The sequence below is a fragment of the Hippoglossus hippoglossus genome, chromosome 24 (assembly GCF_009819705.1).
Source record: "Hippoglossus hippoglossus isolate fHipHip1 chromosome 24, fHipHip1.pri, whole genome shotgun sequence".
Taxonomy (NCBI): Eukaryota; Metazoa; Chordata; class Actinopteri; order Pleuronectiformes; family Pleuronectidae; genus Hippoglossus; species Hippoglossus hippoglossus.
The window spans coordinates 3699145-3712401 of record NC_047174.1 but is presented as its reverse complement, the minus strand read 5'-3'; the positions used below and the strand labels follow the sequence as shown (position 1 = coordinate 3712401).

The following is a 13257-nucleotide window of genomic DNA, read 5'->3' as shown; positions in this document are numbered from 1 at the left end:
TTCCTGCTTCTTGAAACTATTTTTCTATCTGAAATATGATCAGAATTTCTTTTGCAGAACAGGAACATTAATAACTGAACATAATGAAATAAAATCCAAGCACTTTTCAATGATTACAAGGCTTCTAGTTGAAAATCAAGGGCAAACTCTTCAGGTTTTATAACTTCCTTCTTAACATTGGCATTATCTCACCTGTGAGCAGTGAGAACTGTGTCACTGGGTCGCGTTTCCTGTGCTTCCTCTGAATTCCTCCGCTGGTATGTGACCCGGCAGGATGACTGACCTGGTGTCAGTGTTCCACACAAGTCTCTGAGCGATTCAACCTGCTCGTCAACAGACGCAGCTCCGTCCATGACGACCTGGGAGCAGCGAAAAAAAACCTCTGAGGAAGTGAAATCAAGCATCTTTCTCTCTGGTTATCTGATCACCAGACAGTTACGGGTTATAGGTTAATGGCCACAGGGTTGTGCATGTACCTGCTGGTGGTGCAAACAGTCGTGGTCAGTCTGGTCAGTAGCTTCATGCAGAGCGTTAGTTTCAGTTTGCACAACAGACAACGACTGTTTTCCTTCTCTGATCTGAGACCACATGACTGGAACAAAGGCAGCTATTTCTCTCCTCACATCCTGGAACAAGTGGAAATTTGCTTTATGGAAGTTTTTTAGAGGAAAATGAGTGAGAATTATGTTAATAAAAAGGTCCATAAATTATAGGATTAATCTGGGAAAACACAAAAAGTAACCCTGGTGTTAAGAAAATTCAAATTATATAATTTTCCACTGTGAAAATAGAAATAAAAAGAGACAGAAAGCTTTTGACTGTGCATCAGTCTCTCGTATGTCCGTCTCTCTGTCCTGTCGTACCTCCCACTGCTTCCTGACCGAGTCGGAGAGGAGCATCAAATCCTGGAGCTGGGGCCCCGAGCAGAAGGCCCCCAACCCTTCCACCGCGTTCAGGAACTCCTCCAGGGCGACAGGCTGCAGCGTTTTTAAAGCTCGCTGCACAGAAAACACACACAGCTGGACGAATACGCACAAACAGGAAACTGCAGCAGCAACACAAAGCAAAACAGCACAGACCTTGAAAGAATGTGTCCTGATTGTGAAGTTAAATCTGGGATGTGAAAGGTCTGGAGGTTGTTGCATTTAAAGCTTAAACATCAAGCGTCATTTTGGAGCTTTTAATAAGCAACAAGCAAATATAGAGCTGCACTGAAATGTCTCACACTTGTATTAATTAAAGTTCAAATAACAACATTCAAAACCTTTCATGAATTAAGAGCTTATACTTCTTTATCTATTTTCTTTTACTGTTTCAAACTGTACCTGTTTCTTCTTGGCCTGTGACTCTGAAATCTCTTTGCCACCAAACAACTTGATGGCCTTCTGGATGCATCCCTGCAGATGAACTCGGGCCTTCTCCAGTCGGCTTCTTGCCATTGACTGAGCTTTGGAATGAACTTCACTGAGAACCATGACCGGAGGCTGTGGAGATGTTTTGGTGAGTTGCTGAGAGTTCGGCTGCTTGGACGAGCGTTCGTTCTCCTCTGTCCCTGAACTCGTTCCACGTTTGGACAGAACCAGACGTCTTTGAGATGTTGGTCCAGCATTTTGACTCGGACTTGAAGCTTGAGATTCAGAAGTTGACCGAGGCTGTGTCGTGGATTTAAATTCAGCTTCTTTCACAAGAGGAGGGTGAACATGAGGAACTGGTTCCCTCACAGGATGAGGCAGCATTTGGATTTCCACAAGAGGCACAACAATGGTAGTTCCATGCTGGTTTTCCCTCCAACTCTTTGGATCACTTGGCGTATGAGATGGAGTCTGAGGTGAAAGTTGACCTGGGTCCTGGGTTTGCAGGTTAACGTTCTCAGGCTCGTGTGCATGTTTAGTTCTGACGACAACCAACATCCCAGTCTCTGGTTGTCTCTGCGTCTGATGGACTGGTTCAGCCACATGCTCCTTAAACCCAGGAGAACTTAACATTCCAGGAATCTCCTAAAAAAGGTCAAATATACAAAGTTCTCTCCATCAGGGGGCCTGTGTGCATCTCGAGTCATTAGAGATGCATACGAATTCAATGTTAATTAGTAAATTAGACTTTTCCAGAAGGAACCGTCAAGATCAAATGAATAAAAAGTACTTTAAATGCATTATTGAAAGAATGAATCTCCACCTGTTTGAATAGTGTGGTAGTTGTTTGTTAGATAAATAATCACCACTTGTCTGGACTTGTTCCATAATAACAAGTGTCTCACCTCAATCAGATAAAAGAAACGATCACACTACTTGAGCAGGTCTTGGTGTTTACACTTAGAGAATGAGTCTGTTAATCATCAGCATTAAAAATACTTTTTATTGATTTAATCTTAACTGTCTCTTCCCGGGAAAAGAACGAGAATATGCAAACTCACAAACTTTGTCCTCTTCATGAATCCGGCCCACTGCTTGTTGACCGTGCTGAGTTGTCCGGCTAGAGTGCGGCTGGTTGAGGTTTCTGTCACTTCAATGAGAAAGTTCCCCGCCTCATTCAGCTGAGCATGACACGACGTCCACTCACTCACATCCTGCAGGAACAAAATCACAAGTTAAAAGCATTTTTTGCACTTCAAGGCAGCTTCATAGAGATGATCACCTTTTACACTGCACTTCATTTAGCTGACGTCTCGTTACCTGTGTCCCTGCAGCAGGAGTCTGTGTCGTCTGTGCGAGCCACGTCTGCAGAGAGGCCAGGCTCAGGTTGTAAGTCTCCCACGCAGACATCACTCGCTCCATCGTCCCCCTCACGGCCGTCACAGCTTGTTCCACTGACTCAGCTTCACTTTCTGCTTCTTTCACCTGACGATGAACGAGCTGGGAATCTTCACCTGAGGAGAGAACGGAAAGGAATTCACCATCTACAGAGTTCATGTCCTTTTAAAGATTACGATCATGGACTCATACCTAGAGCTGCCTTGCTGGTGTAAGCGTTTGCCTTGTCCTTCAGGTTTTGTAGAGCGTCCATCAGAATTGAAATCATGCCTCGACGCTCCACTGTTTCCTGGACGAGACACATCAGTACAAGTCATTGCTTTTGCTGGTTTTTGGAAGCATCATTTATTAAATAATAAGGTCGACAGATTGGAATTGGAGCCAATTTATACCCAGGACGGCGTCACAGTCACCTAAATCTATGGAAAGCTCATAAAAGGCTTCGTTGTTTAGTTTGTCAGCGTATAATTAACATCATTTTAATATAATTAATTTCTCCAGATAACTGCAATGAGTTTCCTAACTGGTGTAAATCAGATATACACTCACATGCCAGTCCTGCAGAAGCCCCTGTACGGCCTCTTCTGATCTGTAAGACGTTCTCCACGTCTGGACCTTGGCTTTGAGGCGGTTCAGGAGATCCAGAGCCGTGTGACGACACTCCTGGTATTCCAACTTGATCCCGTGATATTTGGTTGTGACTCTTACATGAGTTACGCTGTTCACAAAGACGATTAAATCATTATCTCGTGGGATTATTGGTCTAGAAGAAGCTGCTGTGTGTCATTTTTATCATCAGTGACTTTATGATTTATGACTTACCGTCTTTTGATCTCATCAAACTTTTCCAGGGGCACCGCCAAGTTCCCTGAGGCGTCCACGGTGTGGTACTCGTCAAGTATGTTGACGTAGTGACTCAGCTCCTTAATTAACGTCTGACGAAAAGGAGAAAACAACTTTACAAGCACATCAATTAGATGATGAAAATGTGTGTCAGGTTATAGTAAGTCCTTAGATTGTGTTTTGCAGCAACAAGTCTGCTCCATTTTTGTCCCATAACCTGCAGTAAACATCGTTTTATTGATTTTTTGAGAAAAGGAGAGAACCGATTCAAATAAAACAATAACCTTCAGGACATCTTGTTGGGCTCTGGCCTCTTTAGCAGCGTGTGCGTGATCTTTCACCCCCCCTCCCTCCTCTGTCAGCGCTGCCTCCGCACGCTGCAGCCACACAACCACCGAGTCCAGAGGAGGAGGAAGACTCAGGTCCAGGTCGGCTTTACATCTCTGCAGCTGAAGAATGACACACAACCTGGTATGAGCACAGATTCTCATGATTGTATTATTGTCTAATAAGCGCTCTGTGAGCATTTCTCAATCACCAGGAGAGAGACAAAGGAAGTGAATCAGGAACCAGACTAAAAACACATATAAGAGCAAATTCTTTCTCCATTTTATCTCAGTGATTTCACACAACATAGTGAAAAACTGCACTTGCAAGTGAATAAACAACCAAAATATATAAAAACTAAAACACAGGATGCAATAAGGAAACAGGAGTGGACCTCCTCACCTCCTCCTCCAGACGATCCCACGCTGCCCTGAGAGCTCGCAGCTCTCCACTCAGCTCGGGGCAGCGTCTAATGGTAGCGAGGAGGGTCAGCACAGGTCTCCTCTGATCAGCGACGGAGCCAGTGAGAGTCTGGAACACCTGGAGAACCAAACACAGCCTCTGAAAGCTCTCGGACAATACAAGATAAAAAACACACCCGGTGAGTGCTTTCTTCCCTCAGTACGGCGTCTTACTTGATGTTTCTCTGCGTAGCCGGAGTTCTCTGTAGCCGTCCACGATTCAGACAGCTCCTGAAAGGTTTGCTGCAGCCAGAGAGTCACTTCTTGTGCTCGCTCACACGGAGAAACCTACATCCGCCCAAATGAAACCGTCAACAGCTGCATTTTCATGCTATAACTTATATACTTATTTAGAGAAAGACTTAATTGATTAATTGAGGAAGGACCTGTTTGCTTGGCGTGTAACTACCTGGCGTAACGGTGAGACAGCAGCCGCTGGGGTGAAGTGAGCAGGAAAGTTCAGAGGTGAGAAGCAGGAGGGCTGATCCAGAGGAAACAGCTACGCCACCAGAAGAGAGCATGAAATTAAAGTTGAAGGAAAAGGAAAAGCAGTTGACACCCTTCGGTTCCAGCAGGGAGGGGATTGTGTTTTCAAGAGCCGACAGGGAATATAAGCAGAAAACCCCCAAATTGAAACAGTGATGCTTAGACCTGCAGTTTAATTTATCGGCCCAGATATTGTGTTCAGTAAAATTGCTTAATTTGTATCTAGAGAGTTAAAGATTTATGGCCATGTCTTTGTGTAAATATGCGTAATGAATAGATCCAAGTACACACACATAAACTAGAGAGAAGGACACATGAATGTGATTCATGCTGCAGGAGAACATGATTACTGACAGATTGCTTGAGGCCCCTGTGGACAACAGTGGACATGACGGCAGAACGTTTACAGTGTGCAAACATCACTGATCACGAACCTCCAGGTGGTCGTCACGCGCCGGCATGTCGTTGGAGTACTGAAGAAACTGGGCCACATACGTCATGATGGATTTCTCATCGGGGTCTTTGACGTTCACATCTGAGGTGAAAGAAAAAGACTCTCAGCACGGCACACGCTCAAATGATATAAAGTCAAAAAGGGCCTCAGTGCAATATCTGTTCATGGAACTTCACAACTTCCTCATATATGTATGTGTGTGAATCCAAAATAATTAAATATAAATGTTTTATGCTTAAAAAGACCTTTAATATGTCTCTTGGTGTTAATTTTAAGAATGAGTTGTCTCTTATATAATAAAAACATTAGTATGAAACGTGTAGAACTCTGTGCAGCCTCACCCTGGGGCTCCAGCAGGCGGGGGATGTGGAGCTCCCTCTCAGCCACGTGAAACGCTTCCTCCAGGTTCTCCCGGTTGCTTCTGGACGGCACCAGGGAGAGATCCACCAGCTGAGGTCTGATGGAACACAGGATGACCAGGAAGGCTTCTCCAGTCCTCCAGCTCGCCTTAAAATCCTTCACCCTGACAGAGCTACCGACCCTGGAGACAGAAGGGGCAGATAAAAGGTTATTTTTGATTTCATGTTTGTGTTTTGAGCATCTTAGCATGTGCTTTAAAACTCACCTTTGGCATTGGTCCCTCACCCACATGAGCAGGGCCTTCTTGGCGGATACTCTGAAACACCTGTGGAGGGGGGACGTCCGGCCTGCAGGGACCGGACTCACTGGGACGGGGCTGCCAGACCAGGAGTCCAGGCTGGTCAGAGAGTCCAGGGAGGAATGACGGGAGCTGAACGAGACGGCGCTGGCCAGCTCCTCAATCTGAAACGATATATCACAATACGTTCAGATTAGAAATGATTAAGGATTTTTAAAGAAAGATCTACAATGAAAGTAGCAGTGGTAGAGATTTAGGCTTTACTACTGGCACTCACATGACAGTGGAGAATGATGGTCCACACGAGTCCGAGGATGATCGAGGGGCGTCCATCTATGATGTCCGCGATGTGTATGTTCACTAATTTGATCTACACCAATCAACCGCATGATATTTGATCAATAAAACACACGTGACAGGTTCAGATTGTTTGAACGTGTGAACACTTACAGATTTTTTCTTGAAGAAATCGAGAGCTGTCTCAATGTTGGCCCTCTGCTGGAAAACCCCGTGGCCCCTCTGTCTTTTCTAGAGAGACAGATTACAACATCAGCTTAGTTGTTATAATAATGTGCGTTTGTGTTGTTTTGGGCTTTTCCCCAATACTTTTTTCAGTTATGTCAGAAGCACAGTGGAGTAACTCACCAGTGACTGACCACTCATCACCTCCAACAGGTCCAGGAGCTGCGATCCATCTCTGAGGTCAGAGAACAGGTCCGACACAAATGAGGGAGGTCGTCTCTGTAACAACACACAAACTGTATTCACCGATTTACTCTGTATAATTCAAATACAATATAAACAGTCCCTTGAAACGCACTTGACTAAAACCTCAACACGGTAAGTCACAGAGTTTACAATCTAATGTAATGGGAGCAACCACAACCAAAACACATTAACATGATAGACAGAGTTATTTAACTGATCCTGGGTCACTGGGTCATATCAGGTTGGAAATTTGCTGCATCATCTTGTATAAAATAGGAAGTTGTTCGTGGCTTCTTGGTAAAATGAGGAAAAGAGGCTGGTGGGAAAATAATTTCTGAAATGTTCACCTCTAAGTAAACCAAACTGGAAACCTAAAGAAATCCTGCATTTAAACTGAATCTTTATTAGATCCGTTCAGTGTCTGGGTCAAAGCTTTGGGCAACACCAGTGAACTTTGACCTGTAGACATTGAGATAATATCTTCTGTTGGGGGGGGGGGGGGGGGGGGGTGTAAGTGACCTCAGGCTGGTAACACTTGGAAAGTAGTGATTTTGGCGTTGGAGCGCAGTCGTATGGACACGAGGTTACGAAGAGGTGCCTGGCTTCGGATTACGTGCTGCTCCGCTCCACTGAAACACTATTTATACTCCGGGCGAATGTCACAAGCAGCTCGACGTCTCTTTGCAGTGAGATCGAGGACGAGCTGCCTCGCTGCCACTCGCTGCCCCGACCGGTGAGTCGGCACGTTGCCCTGCACCGCCTGCGTCATATCGTTTACAGCCAGACCACAGCAGGATGTCAGGACACATATCTATTTCATTTGTCAGCACTGTTATAGTCAATGTGAAATCTACTGCAAGGAGCGCTAAAATATCAAACTATTTTTAAAACCTAAGATTTTGTAGCATTTTGGGGTTTTTTTGAGTAAAAACAAACTATATTCCAACTTCCTAATAAGCTGGTTGATTATTTACAATATAATGAAAACCATAAGTCATGCAATACACACAAAAGCCAGCGTGTTCCCTGCCACCTTAATCTTTTGTTCACTCCTCATTCTTGTTTTATTTCTCATGCAGCTCATTGCAATATTTCATTAAACTCCAATTGTCTTAAAAATATTCTTAAATTAATTTTATGAACCTTAATGTTAACTTTTGTACAGGAGTAACTTTGCAATAGCAACAGGCTTTAAATTCACTTTCCCTCGTGTTCAAGGCAGCACCACTGACCCAGGAGCTGTTTTATCTTTACAAATATAGATATCTTTACAAATATAGATATATATATTTAGTTATGTATGTGATCTGTCACTGAAATGTGGTGGCTGAAGAATATTGTAGTATCCCTAATGCATTAAATTTCCATGATCAAGCATTTATACAATGAGCATCACACAGAAATATGCCATCATACCTTAGCGAGTTGAGCATTTATCCAGTTGGTGAAAGTTCTTTTCTGAATCTGTTCATGCTCCACTGTTTGGGAAACAGAGAGAGAAACTGTGATCTACACACATTCACACATTCAGAACCAGATCTATTCATGCAATGTGTTTTTTTTTCTGGCATTATTAGAGACGTGATGTAGTGGAGAGCAAACGTGTCAATTAAAGAAAAACTTTGAATTAAAAAGCTGATTATTCCTGATGGAACGTGGAAGCTTGTGTTTGACCTTTTTGCAGCAGCACACAAAAGCTACACACAACAAAGACTTCATGAACAGCATCACTGTCTCAGTTTATATCACAGTCCATTCATTCAATCATGTTGGTTAAGTAACATGCGTGTACTTTTTCAAACGATAAAACATATTCAACCATAATGATATATATAACACACGTAATGCAGTAAATGCCCGAAGCAAGTATATGACACTATAGCAACGTCTGGTTAAACTCTGCTGTGAAGTCCATGGGATTTTAAAAAGCAAACTCAGAAACCCACATCTGAGCTGCATCACGTTCATGAGCTACTCACCGACGTCAGAGAACCTCACAACTTTCTGACTCGCCATTCTTACATCCAAGGCTCAATGGACCCGTGTACAATGACTAAGGGGAACGGCCACTTAAACATTAATCTCTCCCTCTCTCCCCCTGGATGAGCCTGGAGTGAAACACTTCCTCTTTAAGCTGAGGTAAGACGGAGATCTGGCGACGGGACGACTTCCAAGACACTGACAGACATAGATACTCACACACACACACGCACACACACACACACACACACACACACACGCACTTACAGCCATGATGAACTTCCAGACAGACACACACACTGTGAGAGGTTTTTGAACATACAAGGACCTGGTGAGGTTTAAGAGATCTTAAGCTTCTATGGCCAAAACATGGAGCTTATATATTATATATATATCTCCAAGTCTCCTGCAGATCAAACATTTCAATAATTAATAACAAGCTGCTTGGACAGTTTTATGACTCTGTCTATAATGAATAAAGGAGCTTGATGTTTTGTCCGAGACCAACACTCACTTTCAGATTGTTCAGCTTCAGTCAGTCATGTCTGTCTCTGCTGTTTGTCTAAGTTCCTGCCGAGTCAGGAAACTCCTGTCTGCTCTAATCTCTTGACTCCACCCAGCTCACCTGACGTATAACGAGGTGCAAACACTACTGAGATTCTTCACCATGACAATCACTCTTTGCTCTCAGGGCCAATGTGACACACTGTGTCTCCTCAGGTCAAATTACAATTATGATGCTACTGCAGAAGTTTGTAAAAAAATATGAAAACGAAAATATGTTTTGTATGATTTGCTTTATCTCTTTTTCATATCACTCTTAAGTTATCATATGAATCACTGTCAAATACTGCTAAAAAAAACTTTTTATTATGTTTTTGTAACATTAAAACTTGCATATTTTAGCTGTTACTGATGCACAGTGTATTCCTTACTTTCAAAAAGTGTGAAAGCAGATTGTTCTTCTCTGTGTGTCAAACTTTGCAAAATGAAACTGACAGCTGACTGGACTCAAACTGCTTAAAAATCACCAATCAAAGTGTTTATGTAATTTTAGAGTGATAAAAAATACATACAAATAAAATCTGCACAAGAAATGTTATCATAATTCAGTATTGGATGAGTTGATCGCTGATAGGCCATCGCTGTGTTTCCCCTTTCCAGCAAATCACATGTCACAAAGTCTGTAAAACTCCAGGAATAGACCGACCTTGGAGAAGCATGTGCACGTTGTCAATGTCCAATGGAATTCCTCCATCGTGCTCCTCCGCACCACCTGAAGCCATGTAGCCTCCAACCACAGCACGAGATCGACCTCAGGAGGGTTCTGGAAACATGGTTTAGGAAATCATCCAAAACAGCAGTTAAAAGAGTGTTAGGTGTCTCCGCTGCCTGATTAGTCACCTTAAGAACACACCCATCCACACCCCTAGGTTACCACACACTCACACACACACACACACACACACACACACAGATGCAAGTACACACATGCAGGTATTCAGACAATGAGCTCGAACACGAGGATTGATCGTTCTGTATGGAAAGAGCCTGGAGCTTTCTTTTTTCAGTTTAGGCAGATATATAAAGAATAGACAGTTTGGTCAAATCAACATACCTGCAGCGGGGCTGAAGTCACAGCTGGCAGCTACTGTGGTGCATATCAAAATGAAGAACCCAGTACAGTGTGACCTGCACAGCAAATCTCCTCAGCTGTGTCCTTTCATATTGGCAGGACTCAGTGTTGATTCACTGTGCTGAATGCCTTCGAATACGACTTGGCCTGTAGGTGCTCACAAATGAAACAAAGTGCCTCTCGCCTATCAGAGTGTGAGGACAAAACACAGCGGAGAGTCCCGCCCATGCTCACTGTGCCGGGCCCAAATCCTGTGAGCTCTCGTGCAAACTTTGAATCAAAGGGTGACACTTTGCTTCAAAAGCAAAAAAACCCAGACTCAAGTGCTTTGGTTTGCAGCTTTGATAAGAAAAGAAGGAACTTGTGACTGAGGTTTCGGGAACAAATCACAAAACTGTAACACATCTACTTGTATCTTTTATTCTCTTCCTTGATTTTTCTAGTGAGCTGTTGTTAAGTTACAGGAATAAGGAAACTGAGAAAAGACCTTCACTTGCATTCATGTGACACTGTTTGAGTTTCCTTTCAGAGCTGATTCCAAAACCACTCTCCAGCACTTAATGATTATTTAACTCTGTTTTTTACTTTTCACAGTAGGTTTCATATTGAGACATATAAATCTGTAAAGACTATACCATTAAAACCTTGTTTAAGACAATAGAATATGTATTCATCTAACATTATTTATTTGTTTCACTTGAAAAGGAATAAGGTGCATAAATAGCAGAGTTTGTTACACTATGTCATTTTTATTTTTGTGACCAGTGCCAGTGTTTTATTTGTTAATATCTTGAGAGTTTGGGGGGGAACTGGAGCCCATATCATTATTTGTATTTGTATTATTATTATAACTCATGAACTAGGATCTAACTACAATAAATCCAACTAAGTAAATTGTGAATAAAGTATATATCATCTATCGTGTTGAACATATTTTATTGAATAAATCTGTTCCTGGATTTATAATGGGATTGTAAACGTTCGCCACACGGCCATGTGGTGGCGCTGCACTCCCAAACACCCGTGAACGAAGCAGTGAAACAAGCGGAGCGCAGAAGAAGCATTTCCACCCACGACTTTGACGTGAAGCTTCCGGTAGCATCAGCGGCTCTTGACCTTCCTGCAGCAGCGAGACGAACTGAGAGGTAACAGCGGAAATCACGTTTATTTAACATGTTCACTTTAAAAAAAACAACACAGCTACAGTTGTGTGCTAATGGAAGCTAACTGGAGTCAAGCTATAGTGACCTTGGTTGTGTGTGTGTGCTACATTTGCAGGTGCACTTAGCTAGCTAGCCTTAGCTTCCTGCTAAAGCTAGCTAGCGTTGTTCTCGCTAACACGCTCGTCGGGATCCAGTCATTTGTTTAAAGTAGTAAACACGAAACAAATATGAACAACGTGTCTTGTGGTAAATGTTCTCCTCCTTCGTGCCACCAACGTGCACACGCGCAATGCTAACTAGCTTAGACAGGCAGTGTTAGCAGCAGTGTTAGCTGAAGCATTAGCCAACTAACTTATCTCCAGTAAAGATTAGTTATTGCCACGTTAATTTTAAATGAAACTATGAAACTTGATTCACTGGCAGTTGAAGTCAGGAGAGAGGAAACTTTCCCCGGGAGTCAGATGTTTCCCTGCTGCCCAAAGTCATTAGCTTAGCCTGACTCAGCTGAGGGTTAATGTAGCCTGAGTCCTGACAACACTGTCTGAAGGAACCGGTTTATACAGTTTGAGCCTAAGATACTAAAAGCACAACTCCCAAAGTTAACTAGTTCTGTCAGGTTAGTTTAACCCACACGATCTGAAGTGGTGGGATATTGAAAGAAGACACGAGGGTCATTGGGGGGGTGTGATCATCTCATGTAACAGTCGTGTCCATGCTGGAATAGACAGTTCTCTGTTTTGACAGTGGGCCTGTGCTTTCTCCCACAGATGGCTGGACGTGTACTTGCATCTTGGTGGGCCAAGATGGGCCCTTACTACACAAAGGCATACCCAGAGATGTGGGTTGGCCTTGGCATCATGACGTACCTGTACTACAAAGTCTCCTATGGGGGTGAGTTTAACACCAAATGCACTAACACAAACTGAACGTGGACTAGTGTAGTTGCAAAATATGAGATCTGCCTCAACATTTTGTAAGGTCTTATTGATTCTACACTGTATTTGGCATAATTGAACGGGTTTGAATGCATCGAGAAGCGAGCAGGGTGCAGAGTGAGATGGATTCACTTGCAGGAAAACATCCACACATGTAGCACAACACATGTAATTCTCCACAGTGGCTGTACGCTGTCTTGTAAGATAAGAAAACTAAGTGAAAAGTGTATTTAAAATGACATCATTCTGCATCATTAAGCACTTCATCAGATGCAAGGTGTAAAGCAGCCAGAGCTACATTTGCTTCTTAACTGTGTATTAATGAGCTGACTCTGTGATTATGGGTCAATGTGACTAATATTATGTTTATTTTTTTATTTTTAGGCAAGAAGGCCGTGAAGGACAGTAAGTGGCTCAACATTTTCAAACATTCTACATAATCAGTATTTGGCAGTAATTAGTTTTCTTTAACCTTGGTGGTAGCTGTAAGAATTTCACTGATCTCTGCCCTTAGTTGAACAGGATCATATTTCATCAGTCTGTGTCATTAATCATGTTTTTTCTTGTCCTCTTTTTCTAGAGCCTACCCACTGAGTTCTCCACCGTGCTGATGACCCCTCCACCTGCTGTTAAATAAAGTCGCCTGTCCTGAAGTCCAGATTCATATTAGAATTTTTTTGTTAATATGGAACAAATAAAGTTCTTATCCAACACCTGGGTCGTCTCATTGGCATTTTTTGATATTACATAAAGTGATGCTACATGAGAGTAGATGCAATACAGTAGGAGTTCACATTTCCCACAAACCCTTCTGTCATGTTTGGTTTCCTTTTATTTGGTTGAAATCCAATGAATC

The 13257-nt window shown here is 42.8% G+C and overlaps 2 protein-coding genes across 2 annotated transcripts in view; one reads left to right on the top strand and one right to left on the bottom strand.

Moving 5' to 3' along the window:
- LOC117758812 (nesprin-1-like) overlaps positions 1 to 10441 on the bottom strand; it is a 64665-nt gene extending 54224 nt beyond the window's left edge. Inside the window, exons 1-22 of the mRNA XM_034580778.1 lie at positions 10286 to 10441; positions 9878 to 9994; positions 8104 to 8165; positions 6625 to 6720; positions 6430 to 6507; positions 6257 to 6349; positions 5947 to 6143; positions 5663 to 5862; positions 5302 to 5402; positions 4791 to 4880; positions 4556 to 4669; positions 4323 to 4460; positions 3878 to 4042; positions 3573 to 3685; positions 3300 to 3468; positions 2943 to 3039; positions 2673 to 2866; positions 2414 to 2566; positions 1326 to 1997; positions 864 to 998; positions 477 to 626; positions 193 to 359 (exon numbers count right to left, since the gene is read on the bottom strand). Of these exons, the coding sequence (XP_034436669.1) occupies positions 193 to 359; positions 477 to 626; positions 864 to 998; positions 1326 to 1997; positions 2414 to 2566; positions 2673 to 2866; positions 2943 to 3039; positions 3300 to 3468; positions 3573 to 3685; positions 3878 to 4042; positions 4323 to 4460; positions 4556 to 4669; positions 4791 to 4880; positions 5302 to 5402; positions 5663 to 5862; positions 5947 to 6143; positions 6257 to 6349; positions 6430 to 6507; positions 6625 to 6720; positions 8104 to 8165; positions 9878 to 9953 (3260 nt within the window). The 5' untranslated portion in view covers positions 9954 to 9994; positions 10286 to 10441. The remainder of the gene's footprint in view (positions 1 to 192; positions 360 to 476; positions 627 to 863; positions 999 to 1325; positions 1998 to 2413; positions 2567 to 2672; positions 2867 to 2942; positions 3040 to 3299; positions 3469 to 3572; positions 3686 to 3877; positions 4043 to 4322; positions 4461 to 4555; positions 4670 to 4790; positions 4881 to 5301; positions 5403 to 5662; positions 5863 to 5946; positions 6144 to 6256; positions 6350 to 6429; positions 6508 to 6624; positions 6721 to 8103; positions 8166 to 9877; positions 9995 to 10285) is intronic.
- Positions 10442 to 11290: 849 nt separating this feature from the next.
- Positions 11291 to 13115, top strand: atp5mpl (ATP synthase membrane subunit 6.8PL). The gene is made up of 4 exons (XM_034580558.1): positions 11291 to 11448; positions 12234 to 12357; positions 12786 to 12806; positions 12982 to 13115. Exons 2-4 carry the CDS (start codon positions 12234 to 12236, stop codon positions 12993 to 12995), a joined length of 159 nt encoding a protein of 52 aa, XP_034436449.1. The 5' UTR covers positions 11291 to 11448; the 3' UTR covers positions 12996 to 13115.
- Positions 13116 to 13257: the final 142 nt, after the last annotated feature.

Bases quoted from the DNA above. Each gene is read 5' to 3' on its own strand.
- atp5mpl (XM_034580558.1), top strand. From the start codon at position 12,234: ATGGCTGGACGTGTACTTGCATCTTGGTGGGCCAAGATGGGCCCTTAC. The intron at 12,358-12,785 runs GTGAGTTTAACA...TTTTATTTTTAG, and splicing joins CTACAAAGTCTCCTATGGGG to GCAAGAAGGCCGTGAAGGAC.